The sequence below is a fragment of the Ascaphus truei genome, unplaced genomic scaffold (genome assembly GCF_040206685.1).
Source record: "Ascaphus truei isolate aAscTru1 unplaced genomic scaffold, aAscTru1.hap1 HAP1_SCAFFOLD_3251, whole genome shotgun sequence".
NCBI classification, from domain to species: domain Eukaryota; kingdom Metazoa; phylum Chordata; class Amphibia; order Anura; family Ascaphidae; genus Ascaphus; species Ascaphus truei.
This window is the reverse complement of record NW_027456237.1, coordinates 1-23,093: the sequence shown is the minus strand read 5'-3', so window position 1 is coordinate 23,093 and position 23,093 is coordinate 1. Positions and strand designations below refer to the sequence as shown.

Genomic DNA, 23,093 nt, shown 5'->3' with positions numbered 1-23,093 from the left:
GAATATTGGCCGATTCCAGACTGTTTGCAAGGGGTCAGTCTGGAAAAAGACAGCCGCGCACAAATGCACAGGATGAATCCCGGATTGGACCCATCATATAGGAATGGAGCAGGAGTGTGAGCAAGCTGGGGCACAATGCAACATGATACTAATAACGCAGAGTGAGAGAAGGCAGAACGTCTCCAGGCAGGGAGTATACGCAGGGAGTACACGCAGCAGTGCGCCTGGAATGGGCACAAGGCCTGGGGAGAAAGGCTGGAGCGCTTACACAGGACAGGAATAAGGCCCTTAAAAAAGGAGGAGGGAGGGGGAGGCGGCAGGGGACGGTCTTATACCAACACAACTCCTGTAACTCAACAGGATAAAAACATTCCAGATTTGCACAGTTCAATACTGACACATACGGCATACACAAACCAGCAAAGCACAACCAGCGGCGTCATGACTATACATACACACACACACACACACACATTTAAAAAAAGGCGGCACTGTCCCGCAAGGACTCGGAGATGCAGGTTTGATTACAAGACTGTATACATCTGGGACACTACATTCATTTAGACCAGGGGCGGCCAACTCCCGTCCTCGGGCCACCAAGACGGCAGGTTTTCAGGATATCCCTGCTTCAGGACAGGTGGCTCCATCAGTGTGCGGAAGCGGAGATGGATTGAGCCACCCGTGCTGAAGCAGGGATATCCTGAAAACCTGACACGTTGGTGGCCCGTGAGGACTGGAGTGGGCCACTCCTGATTTACACGCTCAACTTCCTTAAAGTCATTAAGATATGGAGATTTCAAACGGCGGACCCTGGGAATGTGAGTAGGGGGGGGGGGGTACGTTTGGGAATGGGTTTGTTGAAAGACGGTATGGGGTATAGGAGCAGGAGGTATGGAGACAGCTAGGTGCGCCAGGTAAAGGGTCTGGGAGGTTGTACATGTATGCGAGATACAAATAAAACATCAATGGCACATCTTGTGACAGAGGGGATGCTATGGTCCGTCACCGCAGAAGCATGGGGGGGGGGGGGGTAATCATTCTAACTCATTTATCTATGATCAAAGGACGTACAATAAAATATTGGTCATGAGAAGAGGAACATCCTGAGCCTTCGTTATTAGCAGTGCGGAGAGAGCATTAGGAAGCCAGCGAGACACTGGGAGAGAGGCTGTATGAACACATTGATTAGCTATGCTATGATTACATAGAATCATAGAGAGAATGGGGAGATGGGAGACACATGGCACTGTGAGGATGCAAAATGTGAAAGCGAATGAAGGAATCCAGGATGCGAAAAGGGATACGAGAGAAGTGCGTGGAGGTAGGGCGAGGCACGGTGCTGGGGAGAGGCATGGAGGCAGAGCGAGGCGTGGAGGCGCATGGAGGCAGAGCGAGGCGTGGAGGCAGAGCGAGGCGTGGAGGCAGAGCGAGGCGTGGAGGCAGAGCGAGGCGTGGAGGCAGAGCGAGGCGTGGAGGCAGAGCGAGGCGTGGAGGCAGAGCGAGGCGTGGAGGCAGAGCGAGGCGTGGAGGCAGAGCGAGGCGTGGAGGCAGAGCGAGGCGTGGAGGCAGAGCGAGGCGTGGAGGCAGAGCGAGGCGTGGAGGCAGAGCGAGGCGTGGAGGCAGAGCGAGGCGTGGAGGCAGAGCGAGGCGTGGAGGCAGAGCGAGGCGTGGAGGCAGAGCGAGGCGTGGAGGCAGAGCGAGGCGTGGAGGCAGAGCGAGGCGTGGAGGCAGAGCAGAGGCGTGGAGGCAGGGCAGAGGCGTGGAGGCAGGGCAGAGGCGTGGAGGCAGAGCGAGGCGTGGAGGCAGGGCGAGGCGTGGAGGCAGGGCGAGGCGTGGAGGCAGAGCGAGGCGTGGAGGCAGAGCGAGGCGTGGAGGCAGAGCGAGGCGTGGAGGCAGAGCGAGGCGTGGAGGCAGAGCGAGGCGTGGAGGCAGAGCGAGGCGTGGAGGCAGAGCGAGGCGTGGAGGCAGAGCGAGGCGTGGAGGCAGAGCGAGGCGTGGAGACAGGGCAGGGCATGGAGGCAAGGCGAGGCGTGGGGGGGCATGGAGGCAGAGCGAGGCGTGGGGGGGCAGGGCGAGGCGTGGGGGGGCAGGACAAGGAGGCAAGATGAGGCATGGAGGCAGAGCCATGGAGAGGCGTGAAGGGGCATGGAGGCAAGGCGGGGGGACCAGGCGAGGCGTGAAGGCAGAGCGAGGCGTGAAGGCAGAGCGAGGCGTGGCTGCCTATGGACATGTGAGCAGATAGCCTGTGACCAGCAGCTGAGATGTGACTTTAAATGTCACAATATGATAAGAACCAAGACTAGCAGCTCCTCTAAAACAATTACGTGCTGAATGCATCTGGTGACACAGCTCAAATCCAACACCCAACTCTTACACAACCACGACCGAGGAAATTAAACTGCTCCCCGCCTGCCAGAGGCATCAGCTGGCACCCATCAGCTAAACACACTGGCATACTGTCCATATGCATTGGGCAGATCGTTGTGCCATCATCCAACATGGAGATCCCAGCTCCAAAGTGTCACATACAGACGTGTACACACACACACATTCACACAAGTGCTCACAGGTAATAGTACAGGACAGTGCTGTGGGACAGGAAGCTGTGCGGTGTCAGACTGGCAGTGACATTGCATTGTAGTGGAAGGTCTCCTTCTTAGGGCTCAGGATCCTCAAACAGCTCCCTCTGTTGGTCCAGCAGGAACTTGGTGAAGGTGTTGATGGGGTTTATGGCTTTCAGAGTGAGGGCCACATCTTTTGCCCATAGGAGGTTTGGACCGAACACCACAGCCAAGTTAGTGTTTGTCATCTTGTTCTCAGCACTGTGAGCGGAGACCTTAGACGTAAGAGTAACAGAGGTAAGACGTGAGAGTAACAGAGGTAAGACGTGAGAGTAACAGAGGTAAGACGTGAGAGTAACAGAGGTAAGACGTGAGAGTAACAGAGGTAAGACGTGAGAGTAACAGAGGTAAGACGTGAGAGTAACAGAGGTAAGACGTGAGAGTAACAGAGGTAAGACGTGAGAGTAACAGAGGTAAGACGTGAGAGTAACAGAGGTAAGACGTGAGAGTAACAGAGGTAAGACGTGAGTGTAACAGAGGTAAGACGTGAGTGTAACAGAGGTAAGACGTGAGAGTAACAGAGGTAAGACGTGAGAGTAACAGAGGTAAGACGTGAGAGTAACAGAGGTAAGACGTGAGAGTAACAGAGGTAAGACGTGAGAGTAACAGAGGTAAGACGTGAGAGTAACAGAGGTAAGACGTGAGAGTAACAGAGGTAAGACGTGAGAGTAACAGAGGTAAGACGTGAGAGTAACAGAGGTAAGACGTGAGAGTAACAGAGGTAAGACGTGAGTGTAACAGAGGTAAGACGTGAGAGTAACAGAGGTAAGACGTGAGAGTAACAGAGGTAAGACGTGAGAGTAACAGAGGTAAGACGTGAGTGTAACAGAGGTAAGACGTGAGAGTAACAGAGGTAAGACGTGAGAGTAACAGAGGTAAGACGTGAGAGTAACAGAGGTAAGACGTGAGTGTAACAGAGGTAAGACGTGAGAGTAACAGAGGTAAGACGTGAGAGTAACAGAGGTAAGACGTGAGAGTAACAGAGGTAAGACGTGAGTGTAACAGAGGTAAGACGTGAGTGTAACAGAGGTAAGACGTGAGAGTAACAGAGGTAAGACGTGAGTGTAACAGAGGTAAGACGTGAGTGTAACAGAGGTAAGACGTGAGAGTAACAGAGGTAAGACGTGAGTGTAACAGAGGTAAGACGTGAGAGTAACAGAGGTAAGACGTGAGAGTAACAGAGGTAAGACGTGAGAGTAACAGAGGTAAGACGTGAGAGTAACAGAGGTAAGACGTGAGTGTAACAGAGGTAAGACGTGAGAGTAACAGAGGTAAGACGTGAGAGTAACAGAGGTAAGACGTGAGAGTAACAGAGGTAAGACGTGAGAGTAACAGAGGTAAGACGTGAGAGTAACAGAGGTAAGACGTGAGAGTAACAGAGGTAAGACGTGAGTGTAACAGAGGTAAGACGTGAGTGTAACAGAGGTAAGACGTGAGTGTAACAGAGGTAAGACGTGAGAGTAACAGAGGTAAGACGTGAGTGTAACAGAGGTAAGACGTGAGAGTAACAGAGGTAAGACGTGAGTGTAACAGAGGTAAGACGTGAGAGTAACAGAGGTAAGACGTGAGAGTAACAGAGGTAAGACGTGAGAGTAACAGAGGTAAGACGTGAGAGTAACAGAGGTAAGACGTGAGAGTAACAGAGGTAAGACGTGAGAGTAACAGAGGTAAGACGTGAGAGTAACAGAGGTAAGACGTGAGAGTAACAGAGGTAAGACGTGAGAGTAACAGAGGTAAGACGTGAGTGTAACAGAGGTAAGACGTGAGTGTAACAGAGGTAAGACGTAAGAGTAACAGAGGTAAGACGTGAGAGTAACAGAGGTAAGACGTGAGTGTAACAGAGGTAAGACGTGAGTGTAACAGAGGTAAGACGTGAGTGTAACAGAGGTAAGACGTGAGAGTAACAGAGGTAAGACGTGAGTGTAACAGAGGTAAGACGTGAGAGTAACAGAGGTAAGACGTGAGTGTAACAGAGGTAAGACGTGAGAGTAACAGAGGTAAGACGTGAGAGTAACAGAGGTAAGACGTGAGAGTAACAGAGGTAAGACGTGAGAGTAACAGAGGTAAGACGTGAGAGTAACAGAGGTAAGACGTGAGAGTAACAGAGGTAAGACGTGAGAGTAACAGAGGTAAGACGTGAGAGTAACAGAGGTAAGACGTGAGAGTAACAGAGGTAAGACGTGAGAGTAACAGAGGTAAGACGTGAGTGTAACAGAGGTAAGACGTGAGTGTAACAGAGGTAAGACGTAAGAGTAACAGAGGTAAGACGTAAGAGTAACAGAGGTAAGACGTGAGTGTAACAGAGGTAAGACGTGAGTGTAACAGAGGTAAGACGTGAGAGTAACAGAGGTAAGACGTGAGAGTAACAGAGGTAAGACGTGAGAGTAACAGGTAAGACGTGAGAGTAACAGAGGTAAGACGTGAGAGTAACAGAGGTAAGACGTGAGAGTAACAGAGGTAAGACGTGAGAGTAACAGAGGTAAGACGTGAGAGTAACAGAGGTAAGACGTGAGAGTAACAGAGGTAAGACGTGAGTGTAACAGAGGTAAGACGTGAGAGTAACAGAGGTAAGACGTGAGAGTAACAGAGGTAAGACGTGAGAGTAACAGAGGTAAGACGTGAGAGTAACAGAGGTAAGACGTGAGTGTAACAGAGGTAAGACGTGAGAGTAACAGAGGTAAGACGTGAGAGTAACAGAGGTAAGACGTGAGAGTAACAGAGGTAAGACGTGAGAGTAACAGAGGTAAGACGTGAGAGTAACAGAGGTAAGACGTGAGAGTAACAGAGGTAAGACGTGAGAGTAACAGAGGTAAGACGTGAGAGTAACAGAGGTAAGACGTGAGAGTAACAGAGGTAAGACGTGAGAGTAACAGAGGTAAGACGTGAGTGTAACAGAGGTAAGACGTGAGAGTAACAGAGGTAAGACGTGAGAGTAACAGAGTAAGACGTGAGAGTAACAGAGGTAAGACGTGAGAGTAACAGAGGTAAGACGTGAGAGTAACAGAGGTAAGACGTGAGAGTAACAGAGGTAAGACGTGAGAGTAACAGAGGTAAGACGTGAGAGTAACAGAGGTAAGACGTGAGAGTAACAGAGGTAAGACGTGAGAGTAACAGAGGTAAGACGTGAGAGTAACAGAGGTAAGACGTGAGAGTAACAGAGGTAAGACGTGAGAGTAACAGAGGTAAGACGTGAGAGTAACAGAGGTAAGACGTGAGAGTAACAGAGGTAAGACGTGAGAGTAACAGAGGTAAGACGTGAGAGTAACAGAGGTAAGACGTGAGAGTAACAGAGGTAAGACGTGAGAGTAACAGAGGTAAGACGTGAGAGTAACAGAGGTAAGACGTGAGAGTAACAGAGGTAAGACGTGAGAGTAACAGAGGTAAGACGTGAGAGTAACAGAGGTAAGACGTGAGAGTAACAGAGGTAAGACGTAAGAGTAACAGAGGTAAGACGTGAGAGTAACAGAGGTAAGACGTGAGAGTAACAGAGGTAAGACGTGAGTGTAACAGAGGTAAGACGTGAGAGTAACAGAGGTAAGACGTGAGAGTAACAGAGGTAAGACGTGAGAGTAACAGAGGTAAGACGTGAGAGTAACAGGTAAGACGTGAGAGTAACAGAGGTAAGACGTGAGAGTAACAGAGGTAAGACGTGAGTGTAACAGAGGTAAGACGTTAGAGTAACAGAGGTAAGACGTGAGAGTAACAGAGGTAAGACGTGAGAGTAACAGAGGTAAGACGTGAGAGTAACAGAGGTAAGACGTGAGTGTAACAGAGGTAAGACGTGAGAGTAACAGAGGTAAGACGTGAGAGTAACAGAGGTAAGACGTGAGAGTAACAGAGGTAAGACGTGAGAGTAACAGAGGTAAGACGTGAGTGTAACAGAGGTAAGACGTGAGAGTAACAGAGGTAAGACGTGAGAGTAACAGAGGTAAGACGTGAGAGTAACAGAGGTAAGACGTGAGAGTAACAGAGGTAAGACGTGAGAGTAACAGAGGTAAGACGTGAGAGTAACAGAGGTAAGACGTGAGAGTAACAGAGGTAAGACGTGAGTGTAACAGAGGTAAGACGTGAGAGTAACAGAGGTAAGACGTGAGAGTAACAGAGGTAAGACGTGAGAGTAACAGAGGTAAGACGTGAGAGTAACAGAGGTAAGACGTGAGAGTAACAGAGGTAAGACGTGAGTGTAACAGAGGTAAGACGTGAGAGTAACAGAGGTAAGACGTGAGAGTAACAGAGGTAAGACGTAGAGAGTAACAGAGGTAAGACGTGAGAGTAACAGAGGTAAGACGTGAGTGTAACAGAGGTAAGACGTGAGAGTAACAGAGGTAAGACGTGAGAGTAACAGAGGTAAGACGTGAGTGTAACAGAGGTAAGACGTGAGAGTAACAGAGGTAAGACGTGAGAGTAACAGAGGTAAGACGTGAGTGTAACAGAGGTAAGACGTGAGAGTAACAGAGGTAAGACGTGAGAGTAACAGAGGTAAGACGTGAGAGTAACAGAGGTAAGACGTGAGAGTAACAGAGGTAAGACGTGAGAGTAACAGAGGTAAGACGTGAGAGTAACAGAGGTAAGACGTGAGAGTAACAGAGGTAAGACGTGAGAGTAACAGAGGTAAGACGTGAGAGTAACAGAGGTAAGACGTGAGTGTAACAGAGGTAAGACGTGAGAGTAACAGAGGTAAGACGTGAGAGTAACAGAGGTAAGACGTGAGAGTAACAGAGGTAAGACGTGAGAGTAACAGAGGTAAGACGTGAGAGTAACAGAGGTAAGACGTGAGAGTAACAGAGGTAAGACGTGAGAGTAACAGAGGTAAGACGTGAGAGTAACAGAGGTAAGACGTGAGAGTAACAGAGGTAAGACGTGAGAGTAACAGAGGTAAGACGTGAGAGTAACAGAGGTAAGACGTGAGAGTAACAGAGGTAAGACGTGAGTGTAACAGAGGTAAGACGTGAGTGTAACAGAGGTAAGACGTAAGAGTAACAGAGGTAAGACGTAAGAGTAACAGAGGTAAGACGTGAGTGTAACAGAGGTAAGACGTGAGTGTAACAGAGGTAAGACGTGAGAGTAACAGAGGTAAGACGTGAGAGTAACAGAGGTAAGACGTGAGAGTAACAGGTAAGACGTGAGAGTAACAGAGGTAAGACGTGAGAGTAACAGAGGTAAGACGTGAGTGTAACAGAGGTAAGACGTAAGAGTAACAGAGGTAAGACGTGAGAGTAACAGAGGTAAGACGTGAGAGTAACAGAGGTAAGACGTGAGTGTAACAGAGGTAAGACGTGAGAGTAACAGAGGTAAGACGTGAGAGTAACAGAGGTAAGACGTGAGAGTAACAGAGGTAAGACGTGAGAGTAACAGAGGTAAGACGTGAGTGTAACAGAGGTAAGACGTGAGAGTAACAGAGGTAAGACGTGAGAGTAACAGAGGTAAGACGTGAGTGTAACAGAGGTAAGACGTGAGTGTAACAGAGGTAAGACGTGAGTGTAACAGAGGTAAGACGTGAGAGTAACAGAGGTAAGACGTGAGAGTAACAGAGGTAAGACGTGAGAGTAACAGAGGTAAGACGTGAGTGTAACAGAGGTAAGACGTGAGAGTAACAGAGGTAAGACGTGAGAGTAACAGAGGTAAGACGGCAGAACCCATCTCCTGTGAATTACCCCACCCCCTCTCCTCCTCCACACCAATCTCCTGTGAATTTCCCCACCCTATATCCTCCTCACACCCACCTCCTGTGAATTACCCCACCCCCTCTCCTCCTCACACCCATCTCCTGTGAATTACCCCACCCCCTCTCCTCCTCACACCCATCTCCTGTGAATTACCCCACCCAATCTCCTCCTCACACCCATTTCCTGTGAATTACCCCACCCCATATCCTCCTCTCACACCCACCTCCTGTGAATTACCCCACCCCCTCTCACCCACCTCCTGTGAATTACCCCACCCCCTCTCCTCCTCACACCCATCTCCTGTGAATTACCCCACCCCATCTCCTCCTCACACCCACCTCCTGTGAATTACCCCACCCCCTCTCACCCACCTCCTGTGAATTACCCCACCCCCTCTCCTCCTCACACCCATCTCCTGTGAATTACCCCACCCCATCTCCTCCTCACACCCACCTCCTGTGAATTACCCCATCTCCTCCTCACACCCACCTCCTGTGAATTACCCCCTCTCCTCCTCACACCCATCTCCTGTGAATTACCCCACCCCCTCTCACCCACCTCCTGTGAATTACCCCACCCCCTCTCCTCCTCACACCCATCTCCTGTGAATTACCCCACCCCATCTCCTCCTCACACCCACCTCCTGTGAATTTCCCCACCCCATCTCCTCCTCACACCCATCTCCTGTGAATTACCCACCCCATCTTCTCCTCACACCCACCTCCTGTGGATTACCCCACCCCATCTCCTCCTCTCACACCCACCTCCTGTGAATTACCCCATCTCCTCCTCACACCCACCTCCTGTGAATTACCCCACCCCATCTCCTCCTCTCACACCCAGCTCCTCACCTGCACCAGAAACGAAGTGAGGAATCGCAGCACTTCGTAATTCTCCTCGGGCAGCGTCCGCAGAACGTGGCACGTGGATTCCACCTGCTTCTCCTTCTCAATGCCTGAAAACAGCAGGCGGATGAGATGGAAGAGTTTTCCGGGAGAGACAAAGACAACTCGCGTACAAAAACAACTTCTTTCTCGTAAAATATGAGCATTGGATGACGGTGCGGGTAGTGCACCGAACGCCGAGATGTTCGAGGAAAGATCTGTTATTTGCATGCAAGTCCTCATGCGCCTTCCCCTTTCAACGGCACTTGGTCAGCAGCTGCAGTCGCTGCCGGGATCGAGCACAGGCGCGTGAAGGAACGCACTTCCATGCTGTTCTAGGCAGAGCCCAAGCAAGAGATGGACAGACATCCCTAGTGAGACCATGTTCGGCTTTGTGTGGGGCTGGAGACAATATTCCCAGTGCACGGCTGTGACAACCAATTCAGGGCAGCCTAATCGGATGATGTTCCCATGCACAAAACGGGGACAACAGAACAGTTCCAACTTACCGGAGAACCCCACAACGTAACTGTAAAGGTTAAAGGTCAGCAGCGGCTCGGGCAGCTCCCGCAGCAATGTCTTGAGGATGACTGCAGGAAGGTGAACATCATCGTACTGCTGGAAACTGACCTGGACTCCTGGGGGTCAGAGGGGATAAACAGTAAGAGGGAGGGGAGGGGGGTGGGCTGAGCGGTCATAGGGTTAACTACGACTAAACAGGTTGCTACACGTTAACTAGTGAAGAGTGGGGCAGGACAAAGGGATAATTAGGAGGAAGAAAAGGGGCAAAGATGTCACACAACTGGTAGTTATAGGAGAAGTGAGGACACAGGAAGGGGATGGAAAAGGTGTGTGGTTACCACGTGAGAAGAGGGGGGGGGGTTCTGATCACTGCAGACATTGGGACGGGGGTGAGATCAGGGCAGCTCAAAACACACCCATATTATATTTCTGCTGCACCTCCCGCACCACCTGCGTGTTTGCCGATCTCCGAAAGATACCCTCGGTGCTCATAGCTGTGAAGGGGACAGGGTTAAACAAGGTCAAAGGTCGTGAGCACGTTAGTTCCTTTATACTACAAATCTTTTCTCTACTTTTTTTTTTTTTTTTATTAATTTGCAATTATGGGCGTAAAAAAATAAATAAATAAAACAAACCACGTTAGGTTTAATGCTTCCGACTTATCGGAATTCCCTTTGTAGCTGGAAATAGAGGCGTCTTCACAAAGCAGTGCACGTAGGTTAGGGAGAGATGTTAGGGGTGTGTCAGACATTATAACATCGTCCACGAACAGGGATTCTTTACCAACGTCGATTGGAAACGTACGTTAGGGTTATCCCCGATTGTACAAACAAGGGGTTCGATCGAAAGAGCAAATAGTCTATTCTCGTAGCCAGGATTTTACTACAGAGTTTCGGGTCCGGGTTTAGCCGTGATATGGGTCTAGAACTCTCGCATCGAAAAGGGGGGCTTCTGTCCGATCACCCCTATATTAGCTCTCGTCAGGGACTGGGCGATATCCCTTCCTCCCGTAAATGAATTCAGCAACTGGAGTAAAACGTGGGGCCAGTTGATTGATGTATGTTTTGTAATATATATTGGATAGGCCACCTGGGCACGGAGCTTTTGACGATTTAAAAAAGTAAAAAATAAGAAGACGCTTCGCTCATTTCTGCATTTGCTATTTTAGCATGTAATTCCACTCATTCAGACCTGGCTACCTTTGGATGTTACATTTGCTGAGAGGTACTCGGAGATTTTAGCAAGCAAGTTAATTTGGTTTACATTACATAGGTCTGAATAATATTTACTCAATTCTTTGGCGATCGCCTCTGGGTCATATGTGATTTCCCCTTTTTTGATGGCGAAACTTCCGACTCTCGCCCTTAACCCTTTCAGTTTGGGCACTAGTATTCCGTCTGCCTCTCATAGAACAGCTGTGTCGTCCATGCAATTGCCGCCTCCTCCACTGGAGTTCTCCCTCTAGAGCCTGTAGTCTCAAATCTTTTTACTTTGTCATTCTTTGTGGGACAGTCCCGTTTTTTTTTGGGGGGGGGGACTTTGTCCTGGGTCCCAACTTTTTTTTTTTGGCCCTCGCCAGCTGCGGAATGCGCAGAATTTGTCCAGTGGAAAAATATGGTCACCCTATATACAGGTTCCTCTTACATAAGCTTTGTGGGCTTCCCATGATACCGAGTTTGAGTCTAAGCTGCCCGCAATTATCTCCAAGTATTCCTTAATGGATTCTGCAATGTTCTCGTTTACCTACACATGATTCAACACAGATTTGTGGAGTCTCCAGGAAGGTTTCCTAAGAGAAAGTAGAGGGCTCCTTAGGCTAAGGCCCCGCTCCCTCCGTCAGCGCTCCCGCACTGCAGACAGACGGGGCGCTGACAGACACAGACCGCGATATGCGGTCTGTAGGGAGCGGGAGCCGGAGCGGGAGGGAGTGGGAGGCTTGAGCGGGAGGCGGGCGTGGCTTGAGCGGAGGGACCCGCTACTCTCCCCCCCCCTCCCTCCCTGGGCTCGGGCTGGAGCTGCTGATGGAAGTAATAACAAGCAACACACACAGGCACTCATATACACACACACACACACACACACACACACACACACACAGGCAGGCACTCACGCACTCAGGCACACACAGACATGCACTCACGCTGCTGTCCCTCCACACTCCTCCCCGCTCCCCGAAGCCTCTCCTCCTCCCGAAGCCTCCCCTCCTCATTGGCTCACAGCCACACCACGTGACGCGTCAACGCTAGGGATCACAATTCTCTTGTATCCCGTAGCGGCTGACGCGTCACAGCGTGTAGTGAGCTGTGCAGCCAGGGGGGACCGGGACCGGCTCGGGAGGATTCCCCTGCTGGTGGGGAAAGCCCGTGCAGCCGCCCGCGCCGCCGGGCGCAGCGGGTCCCAGCCCTAAGTTGTATTGTTCTGGGTTTGTGCTTGGACCATGTGGTCAGTCCCATCTCTTGAGGACACGGCTTGTGGTGGGGCGTAGAAGGTGTAATCTCTCTGGGTGCGACTTAAATGTTCTCTAAGGGTCAAATCAGTGGGAATGCCGGCATTACGTATGTACATTTTTTAGCTCCATGGTGGGTGCCTTGGATGCTTTGGACGTTCATGGTATTGGACTTGTCTAGCTCCGGGTTAAAAGATCAGCTATTTCCTTCAAATTCCTCTCGAGTTCCCTTCAGGAATTCAATTCCGTGGTCATTTGGAGCATAAATATGACCCAGGGCCACCTCGACCACGCAGACCCAGCCTTCCCCGCGCTCTTTAAATCTCTCTTTCCTGGAAAGGCATGTCCTGTTTAATTAGGATAGCAACCCCTCTTCTTACTGGCACATGAAGAGAAGTTTGCATTACAGCAGGGGTTCTCACCTCCAGTCCCCTGCCTCCCCCCCTGTCCAACAGGGCAGGTTTAAGGATATTCCAGATTCAGCATAAATGACTCAATCAGTGGCTCAGTCAAAGACTGGGACACCTGTGCTAAGCAGGGAATGATTGAGCCATCTGTGCTGAAGCAAAGATTATCCTGAAAACCTGACCTGTTGGGGAGGGGGGTTGTCTTGATGTTTGAAGTTGAGAACCCCAGCCTTAGGGTCTGTCCGTTTAAATGTCTTTGGAGGGCCCCGCTTGTTGAAATGTGTCTCCTGCAATAGGATAATGTGTGCACTATGTCTTTTGAAGTCTGAAAGCGCTAATCCTTTGGCATTTAGGTCTCTCGCATTAAGTGAGAATATTTTTTGCCTTGCGTTCGTTGCCATGTGTGCTAGCTTTCTCTTGGCTCATGTGGTTTTCTGGGTAATGAAATGTATTTGATCTAGTATGTTACACGGGAAGAGTCGTACATTGCACCCAAATATCGGGCATAGATTTGCCAGATATTCGGGGCACGCTAACTTCTGGGGGCTTACAAGTACCAGGCTGTCGGCCGCAGGTTTCCACCTCCCCGGAGAACCCCCTTTATATTGTGCCTCATTCCTTTCCTGTCTCTTTGAGGGGAGTTTATCCTATCTGATGTTAGTTCCCCCTTTACCCTAGGAGCACAGCCAGGCCCCCGCGCCCGCACAGCCAGGCCCCCGCACAGCCAGGCCCCCCCGCCCGCACAGCCAGGCCCCCCCGCCCGCACAGCCAGGCCCCCGCCCGCACAGCCAGGCCCCGCCCGCCCGCACAGCCAGGCCCCCCCGCCCGCACAGCCAGGCCCCCCCGCCCGCACAGCCAGGCCCCCCCCCCCCCCGCACAGCCAGGCCCCCCCCCCCCCGCACAGCCAGGCCCCCCCCCCCCGCACAGCCAGGCCCCCCCCCCCCGCACAGCCAGGCCCCCGCACAGCCAGGCCCCCCCCGCCCGCACAGCCAGGCCCCCCCCGCCCGCACAGCCAGGCCCCCCCCGCCCGCACAGCCAGGCCCCCCCCGCCCGCACAGCCAGGCCCCCCCCCGCCCGCACAGCCAGGCCCCCCCCGCCCGCACAGCCAGGCCCCCCCCGCCCGCACAGCCAGGCCCCCCGCACAGCCAGGCCCCCCGCGCCCGCACAGCCAGGCCCCCGCGCCCGCACAGCCAGGCCCCCCCGCCCGCACAGCCAGGCCCCCGCGCCCGCACAGCCAGGCCCCCGCGCCCGCACAGCCAGGCCCCCCCGCCCGCACAGCCAGGCCCCCGCGCCCGCACAGCCAGGCCCCCGCACAGCCAGGCCCCCGCGCCCGCACAGCCAGGCCCCCCCGCCCGCACAGCCAGGCCCCCCGCGCCCGCACAGCCAGGCCCCCCGCGCCCGCACAGCCAGGCCCCCGCGCCCGCACAGCCAGGCCCCCCCCCCCCCGCACAGCCAGGCCCCCGCACAGCCAGGCCCCCGCACAGCCAGGCCCCCGCACAGCCAGGCCCCCGCACAGCCAGGCCCCCGCGCCCGCACAGCCAGGCCCCCGCGCCCGCACAGCCAGGCCCCCCCGCCCGCACAGCCAGGCCCCCGCGCCCGCACAGCCAGGCCCCTCCCCCCCGCACAGCCAGGCCCCCGCACAGCCAGGCCCCCCCGCCCGCACAGCCAGGCCCCCGCGCAGCCAGGCCCCCGCGCCCGCACAGCCAGGCCCCCGCGCCCGCACAGCCAGGCCCCCGCACAGCCAGGCCCCCGCACAGCCAGGCCCCCCCCCGCCCGCACAGCCAGGCCCCCCCCGCCCGCACAGCCAGGCCCCCCCCGCCCGCACAGCCAGGCCCCCCCCGCCCGCACAGCCAGGCCCCCCCCGCCCGCACAGCCAGGCCCCCCCCGCCCGCACAGCCAGGCCCCCCCCGCCCGCACAGCCAGGCCCCCCCCCGCCCGCACAGCCAGGCCCCCGCGCCCGCACAGCCAGGCCCCCCCACAGCCAGGCCCCCCCGCCCGCACAGCCAGGCCCCCCCGCCCGCACAGCCAGGCCCCCGCGCCCGCACAGCCAGGCCCCCGCACAGCCAGGCCCCCCCCCGCCCGCACAGCCAGGCCCCCGCGCCCGCACAGCCAGGCCCCCGCGCCCGCACAGCCAGGCCCCCCCGCCCGCACAGCCAGGCCCCCGCACAGCCAGGCCCCCCAGCCCGCACAGCCAGGCCCCCCCGCCCGCACAGCCAGGCCCCCGCGCCCGCACAGCCAGGCCCCCCCCCGCCCGCACAGCCAGGACCCCGCACAGCCAGGCCCCCGCACAGCCAGGCCCCCCCGCCCGCACAGCCAGGCCCCCCCCCGCCCGCACAGCCAGGCCCCCCCGCCCGCACAGCCAGGCCCCCGCACAGCCAGGCCCCCGCACAGCCAGACCCCCACCCGCACAGCCAGGCCCCCGCACAGCCAGGCCCCCCCCGCCCGCACAGCCAGGCCCCCCCCCGCCCGCACAGCCAGGCCCCCCCCCACCCGCACAGCCAGGCCCCCCCCGCCCGCACAGCCAGGCCCCCCCCCGCCCGCACAGCCAGGCCCCCCCCGCCCGCACAGCCAGGCCCCCCGCGCCCGCACAGACAGGCCCCCCGCGCCCGCACAGCCAGGCCCCCGCGCCCGCACAGCCAGGCCCCCCCGCCCGCACAGCCAGGCCCCCCCGCCCGCACAGCCAGGCCCCCGCACAGCCAGGCCCCCCCGCCCGCACAGCCAGGCCCCCCCGCCCGCACAGCCAGGCCCCCCCGCCCGCACAGCCAGGCCCCCCCGCCCGCACAGCCAGGCCCCCGCACAGCCAGGCCCCCGTGCCCGCACAGCCAGGCCCCCGCGCCCGCACAGCCAGGCCCCCCCCGCCCGCACAGCCAGGACCCCGCACAGCCAGGCCCCCGCGCCCGCACAGCCAGGCCCCCCCCGCCCGCACAGCCAGGCCCCCCCCCGCCCGCACAGCCAGGCCCCCCGCGCCCCGCACAGCCAGGACCCCGCACAGCCAGGCCCCCCCCGCCCGCACAGCCAGGCCCCCCCCCGCCCGCACAGCCAGGCCCCCCCCCGCCCGCACAGCCAGGCCCCCCCCGCCCGCACAGCCAGGCCCCCGCGCCCGCACAGCCAGGCCCCCGCACAGCCAGGCCCCCGCGCCCGCACAGCCAGGCCCCCGCGCGCACAGCCAGGCCCCCGCGCCCGCACAGCCAGGCCCCCGCGCCCGCACAGCCAGGCCCCCGCGCCCGCACAGCCAGGCCCCCGCGCGCACAGCCAGGCCCCCCCGCGCGCACAGCCAGGCCCCCGCGCGCACAGCCAGACCCCCGCGCGCACAGCCAGGCCCCCCCGCGCGCACAGCCAGGCTCCCGCGCGCACAGCCAGGCCCCCGCGCGCACAGCCAGGCTCCCGCGCGCACAGCCAGACCCCCGGATCCTCACAATACGTTTCCTGTCACATTGTGCACATGCAGCAGTGATCTGGAGTCACGCTTAGGACACGTGTACGTATGACAGCGCCGTGTAAACCAGGCAGGTGTTCGCATGTTAAAGGAGCAATCCATGCAATATCCTACATGTGGTTTTTATTTTAAAATTCAACTCAAGGCCATTTTTATGAGTTTTAATATAATCCTGTGATTTCTATAGCAGATTTAGCACACCTCTCCCAGCAGTGCAAGAGCTTTGCAACAATTTCCTGTTTGGGATCATTTGTTGCCAATATTCCCAGCAGTTTGAGCTGCAGACTGTAACAATAGATAATGTTACCTTAGTAATACAAGGATACATTGTAGCTGATTAGAAACGGAAAGGCGGCCATTTAGTGAACCCTGGGAAACAGGATTTTGCTGATCAATCACGGGAAAACCAATCGATCGCCAGCTTGGGTAATTAGTTTTCAACAAAAAGGTAATCAAAGGCAAAAGCATATAAAGAAAGTTTACTTTTTTTTTTTAAGATGCTTGGATTGTCGCTAACTGCTTTCTGAAAGTTTAAAGGTTTCCCTTCAAGGCGGGGACTCCGAGAAGGGATTCTATTGTTCATCTTGTTTCCTCCATTTAAAATATATTATATATATATATATATATATATATATATATATATATATATATATATATATATATATATATATATATATATATATATATATATATATATATATATATATATATATATATATATATATATATATATATATATATATATATATATATATATATATATATATATATATATATTACATATACACACAGGGGGGGGGGGGGGTGTAAATGGCTTGTTCCCGACCCCCCAACCCTCGTAAAAAGAATAAATCAATACAAAAACAATTAAAAAAATTGTGTCAGAGAAATTAAAACAATTCCCACTTCCTTTTAGGACTATAATGAATCAGGTATAATTTAGTGGGTGCTCAACTCCAGCCCTCATGTCCCTCAACAGGTCAGGTTTTCAGAGTATGTGCTTCAGCACAGGTGGCTCAATCAGTCCCTGCTTCAGCACAGGTGACTCAATCTTCGACTGAGCCACCTGTGCTGAAGTTGGGCTATCCTGAAAACCTTACCTGTTGAGGAGGTCGGGGGGGACTGAAGTTGAGCCCCTCTTATTTAAGATATACGTTGGTTTTTTAAACACGAGGAGCAGAGACTTGGCTGCTCCGACTTCCTGTGGCAACTCTGTGCTGTGTGAAGTCACATGTGTTCAACAAGAGTTTACACCGGCAACACCCCCCAAATCAGACAGGGGAGGGGAGTTAGGGGACAACAATCGGCAGACAAGCCCCTCCCAAGCAGGGGGGTCCCCACTGAAAAGGAAAACCCCTCAATGTCCGAGGAGACGAAATAAAAAAAAAAACAGATCTTTAACCGACGGAATCCTCCCCAAATCAATGGCTTGCGGAGGTTAGGGGTCAAGGTGAGAGGTCAGAGGGCCTGGCACATTAGCAAGAACAGCCAAGTCTAGGAATTTGCCGGCATTTTATCCACTGTATGGAAACGCTACACCGATAAAAAGGATTAGCGCCCGCGTCCTGTACTTACCGTTCTGCTTCAGGTAAGTGACCGTCTCCTGCACAACTTGGGGTACGTGCGCATTCTCAGCGCTCTTATTTCTTAGCCTACAGAGAGGAAGGTAGGAAAGAAGGAGGGGAAAGGGGGAGGGTGGGGGTGAGAAGGAAGTCAAGGATGAGATGTGAGGGGGGGGTAAGGGGGGGTGAGAACGAACCGTGACGGGGCGGTGAGAAGACGTGAGTGAGAGGGGAGACATGAGGGGGAGGGAGACATGAGGGGGAGGAAGACATGAGGAAGAGGTGGGGGAGGGGGGGGGGAAAGACTTGAGGGGGGTGCACAGAGGAGGAGGGAGGTTCTGCGATGGTGTACTCACTGCTGCAGGGAGACCCCAAACTGCTGATTTGGAAGTGGAGGGCGAGGAGGGGTGGGCTTCTGGCTGGTTGGAATCGACTTTAAGGAGGATCGGAGGTTCTCGTCATGCCTGGGGGGGGGGGGGGGGGGGGGGGGGGAGAGAGAAAGGAGGCGGTGAGGCTGGGGAATATCGTGCCGTGTCTATTACTTGCCTATGTCAGTTATTGTCATATTGGTTTCAGGTATCACATGCCAGTACTGGAGGATGTGCGTCTCCCCCAGTGTCAGTACTGGAGGATGTGCGTCTCCCCCAGTGTCAGTACTGGAGGATGTGCGTCCCCCCCCCCAGTGTCAGTACTGGAGGATGTGCGTCCCCCCCCCCAGTGTCAGTACTGGAGGATGTGCGTCTCCCCCAGTGTCAGTACTGGAGGATGTGCGTCTCCCCAGTGTCAGTACTGGAGGATGTGCGTCTCCCCCAGTGTCAGTACTGGAGGATGTGCGTCTCCCCAGTGTCAGTACTGGAGGATGTGCGTCTCCCCCAGTGTCAGTACTGGAGGATGTGCGTCTCCCCCAGTGTCAGTACTGGAGGATGTGCGTCTCCCCAGTGTCAGTACTGGAGGATGTGCGTCTCCCCCAGTGTCAGTACTGGAGGATGTGCGTCTCCCCAGTGTCAGTACTGGAGGATGTGCGTCTCCCCAGTGTCAGTACTGGAGGATGTGCGTCTCCCCCAGTGTCAGTACTGGAGGATGTGCGTCTCCCCAGTGTCAGTACTGGAGGATGTGCGTCTCCCCAGTGTCAGTACTGGAGGATGTGCGTCTCCCCAGTGTCAGTACTGGAGGATGTGCGTCTCCCCAGTGTCAGTACTGGAGGATGTGCGTCTCCCCCCAGTGTCAGTACTGGAGGATGTGCGTCTCCCCAGTGTCAGTACTGGAGGATGTGCGTCTCCCCAGTGTCAGTACTGGAGGATGTGCGTCTCCCCCAGTGTCAGTACTGGAGGATGTGCGTCTCCCCCAGTGTCAGTACTGGAGGATGTGCGTCTCCCCAGTGTCAGTACTGGAGGATGTGCGTCTCCCCCAGTGTCAGTACTGGAGGATGTGCGTCTCCCCAGTGTCCAGTACTGGAGGATGTGCGTCTCCCCAGTGTCAGTACTGGAGGATGTGCGTCTCCCCCAGTGTCAGTACTGGAGGATGTGCGTCTCCCCAGTGTCAGTACTGGAGGATGTGCGTCTCCCCAGTGTCAGTACTGGAGGATGTGCGTCTCCCCAGTGTCAGTACTGGAGGATGTGCGTCTCCCCAGTGTCAGTACTGGAGGATGTGCGTCTCCCCCCAGTGTCAGTACTGGAGGATGTGCGTCTCCCCAGTGTCAGTACTGGAGGATGTGCGTCTCCCAGTGTCAGTACTGGAGGATGAGCGTCTCCCCAGTGTCAGTACTGGAGGATGTGCGTCTCCCCCAGTGTCAGTACTGGAGGATGTGCGTCTCCCCCAGTGTCAGTACTGGAGGATGTGCGTCTCCCCAGTGTCAGTACTGGAGGATGTGCGTCTCCCCCAGTGTCAGTACTGGAGGATGTGCGTCTCCCCCCCAGTGTCAGTACTGGAGGATGTGCGTCCCCCCCCCCAGTGTCAGTACTGGAGGATGTGCGTCTCCCCCAGTGTCAGTACTTAAGGATGTGCGTCTCCCCCAGTGTCAGTACTGGAGGATGTGCGTCTCCCCAGTGTCAGTACTGGAGGATTTGCGTCTCCCCCAGTGTCAGTACTGGAGGATGTGCGTCTCCCCCCAGTGTCAGTACTGGAGGATGTGCGTCCCCCCCCCAGTGTCAGTACTGGAGGATGTGCGTCTCCCCCAGTGTCAGTACTTAAGGATGTGCGTCTCCCCCAGTGTCAGTACTGGAGGATGTGCGTCTCCCCAGTGTCAGTACTGGAGGATTTGCGTCTCCCCCAGTGTCAGTACTGGAGGATGTGCGTCTCCCCAGTGTCAGTACTGGAGGATGTGCGTCTCCCCAGTGTCAGTACTGGAGGATGTGCGTCTCCCCAGTGTCAGTACTGGAGGATGTGCGTCTCCCCAGTGTCAGTACTGGAGGATGTGCGTCTCCCCAGTGTCAGTACTGGAGGATGTGCGTCTCCCCAGTGTCAGTACTGGAGGATGTGCGTCTCCCCCAGTGCCAGTACTGGAGGATGTGCGTCTCCCCAGTGTCAGTACTGGAGGATGTGCGTCTCCCCCAGTGTCAGTACTGGAGGATGTGCGTCTCCCCCAGTGTCAGTACTGGAGGATGTGCGTCTCCCCAGTGCCAGTACTGGAGGATGTGCGTCTCCCCCAGTGTCAGTACTGGAGGATGTGCGTCTCCCCCAGTGTCAGTACTGGAGGATGTGCGTCTCCCCCAGTGTCAGTACTGGAGGATGTGCGTCTCCCCAGTGTCAGTACTGGAGGATGTGCGTCCCCCCAGTGTCAGTACTGGAGGATGTGCGTCTCCCCCAGTGTCAGTACTGGAGGATGTGCGTCTCCCCCAGTGTCAGTACTGGAGGATGTGCGTCTCCCCCAGTGTCAGTACTGGAGGATGTGCGTCTCCCCCAGTGTCAGTACTGGAGGATGTGCGTCTCCCCAGTGTCAGTACTGGAGGATGTGCGTCTCCCCAGTGTCAGTACTGGAGGATGTGCGTCTCCCCCAGTGTCAGTATTGGAGGATGTGCGTCTCCCCAGTGTCAGTACTGGAGGATGTGCGTCTCCCCCAGTGTCAGTACTGGAGGATGAGCGTCTCCCCAGTGTCAGTACTGGAGGATGTGCGTCTCCCCAGTGTCAGTACTGGAGGATGTGCGTCTCCCCAGTGTCAGTACTGGAGGATGTGAGTCTCCCCCAGTGCCAGTACTGGAGGATGTGCGTCTCCCCCAGTGCCAGTACTGGAGGATGTGCGTCTCCCCCAGTATCAGTACTGGAGGATGTGCGTCTCCCCAGTGTCAGTACTGGAGGATGTGCGTCTCCCCCAGTGTCAGTACTGGAGGATGTGCGTCTCCCCAGTGTCAGTACTGGAGGATGAGCGTCTCCCCAGTGTCAGTACTGGAGGATTTGCGTCTCCCCAGTGTCAGTACTGGAGGATGTGCGTCTCCCCAGTGTCAGTACTGGAGGATGAGCGTCTCCCCAGTGTCAGTACTGGAGGATGTGCGTCTCCCCCAGTGTCAGTACTGGAGGATGTGCGTCTCCCCCCCAGTGTCAGTACTGGAGGATGTGCGTCCCCCCAGTGCCAGTACTGGAGGATGTGCGTCTCCCCCAGTGCCAGTACTGGAGGATGTGCGTCTCCCCCAGTGCCAGTACTGGAGGATGTGCGTCTCCCCCAGTATCAGTACTGGAGGATGTGCGTCTCCCCAGTGTCAGTACTGGAGGATGTGCGTCTCCCCAGTGTCAGTACTGGAGGATGTGCGTCTCCCCAGTGTCAGTACTGGAGGATGAGCGTCTCCCCAGTGTCAGTACTGGAGGATTTGCGTCTCCCCAGTGTCAGTACTGGAGGATGTGCGTCTCCCCCAGTGTCAGTACTGGAGGATGTGCGTCTCCCCCAGTGTCAGTACTGGAGGATGTGCGTCTCCCCCAGTGTCAGTACTGGAGGATGTGCGTCTCCCCCAGTGTCAGTACTGGAGGATGTGCGTCTCCCCCAGTGTCAGTATTGGAGGATGTGCGTCTCCCCAGTGTCAGTACTGGAGGATGTGCGTCTCCCCCAGTGTCAGTACTGGAGGATGTGCGTCTCCCCAGTGTCAGTACTGGAGGATGTGCGTCTCCCCCAGTGTCAGTACTGGAGGATGTGCGTCTCCCCCAGTGTCAGTACTGGAGGATGTGCGTCTCCCCCAGTGTCAGTACTGGAGGATGTGCGTCTCCCCAGTGTCAGTACTGGAGGATGTGCGTCCCCCCAGTGTCAGTACTGAGGATGTGCGTCTCCCCCAGTATCAGTACTGGAGGATGTGCGTCTCCCCCAGTGTCAGTACTGGAGGATGTGCGTCTCCCCCAGTGTCAGTACTGGAGGATGTGCGTCTCCCCCAGTGTCAGTACTGGAGGATGTGCGTCTCCCCCAGTGTCAGTACTGGAGGATGTGCGTCTCCCCCAGTGTCAGTACTGGAGGATGTGCGTCTCCCCCCAGTGTCAGTACTGGAGGATGTGCGTCTCCCCCAGTGTCAGTACTGGAGGATGAGCGTCTCCCCAGTGTCAGTACTGGAGGATGTGCGTCTCCCCAGTGTCAGTACTGGAGGATGTGCGTCTCCCCAGTGTCAGTACTGGAGGATGTGCGTCTCCCCCAGTGTCAGTACTGGAGGATGTGCGTCTCCCCCAGTGTCAGTACTGGAGGATGTGCGTCTCCCCCAGTGTCAGTACTGGAGGATGTGCGTCTCCCCCAGTGTCAGTACTGGAGGATGTGCGTCTCCCCAGTGTCAGTACTGGAGGATGTGCGTCTCCCCCAGTGTCAGTACTGGAGGATGTGCGTCTCCCCCAGTGTCAGTACTGGAGGATGAGCGTCTCCCCAGTGTCAGTACTGGAGGATGTGCGTCTCCCCAGTGTCAGTACTGGAGGATGTGCGTCTCCCCAGTGTCAGTACTGGAGGATGTGCGTCTCCCCCAGTGCCAGTACTGGAGGATGTGCGTCTCCCCAGTGCCAGTACTGGAGGATGTGCGTCTCCCCCAGTATCAGTACTGGAGGATGTGCGTCTCCCCAGTGTCAGTACTGGAGGATGTGCGTCTCCCCCAGTGTCAGTACTGGAGGATGTGCGTCTCCCCAGTGTCAGTACTGGAGGATGAGCGTCTCCCCAGTGTCAGTACTGGAGGATGTGCGTCTCCCCAGTGTCAGTACTGGAGGATGAGCGTCTCCCCAGTGTCAGTACTGGAGGATGTGCGTCTCCCCAGTGTCAGTACTGGAGGATGTGCGTCTCCCCAGTGTCAGTACTGGAGGATGTGCGTCTCCCCAGTGTCAGTACTGGAGGATGAGCGTCTCCCCAGTGTCAGTACTGGAGGATGTGCGTCTCCCCAGTGTCAGTACTGGAGGATGAGCGTCTCCCCAGTGTCAGTACTGGAGGATGTGCGTCTCCCCAGTGTCAGTACTGGAGGATTTGCGTCTCCAAAGTGTCAGTACTGGAGGATGTGCGTCTCCCCCAGTGTCAGTACTGGAGGATGTGCGTCTCCCCCCAGTGTCAGTACTGGAGGATGTGCGTCTCCCCAGTGTCAGTACTGGAGGATGTGCGTCTCCCCAGT

The 23,093-nt window shown here is 55.6% G+C and overlaps 1 protein-coding gene across 1 annotated transcript; it reads right to left on the bottom strand.

Annotated features, from left to right (window-relative positions):
- Positions 1 to 6: 6 nt before the first annotated feature.
- On the bottom strand, positions 7 to 18,008 carry LOC142483467 (rho GTPase-activating protein 1-like; the record flags this gene model as incomplete). Its single annotated transcript, XM_075583479.1, has 6 exons — positions 7 to 2,836; positions 9,139 to 9,242; positions 9,681 to 9,809; positions 10,110 to 10,187; positions 17,558 to 17,634; positions 17,901 to 18,008. Coding segments are annotated over 6 exons (676 nt in total), but the record flags the coding sequence as incomplete, so codon positions are not given.
- Positions 18,009 to 23,093: the final 5,085 nt, after the last annotated feature.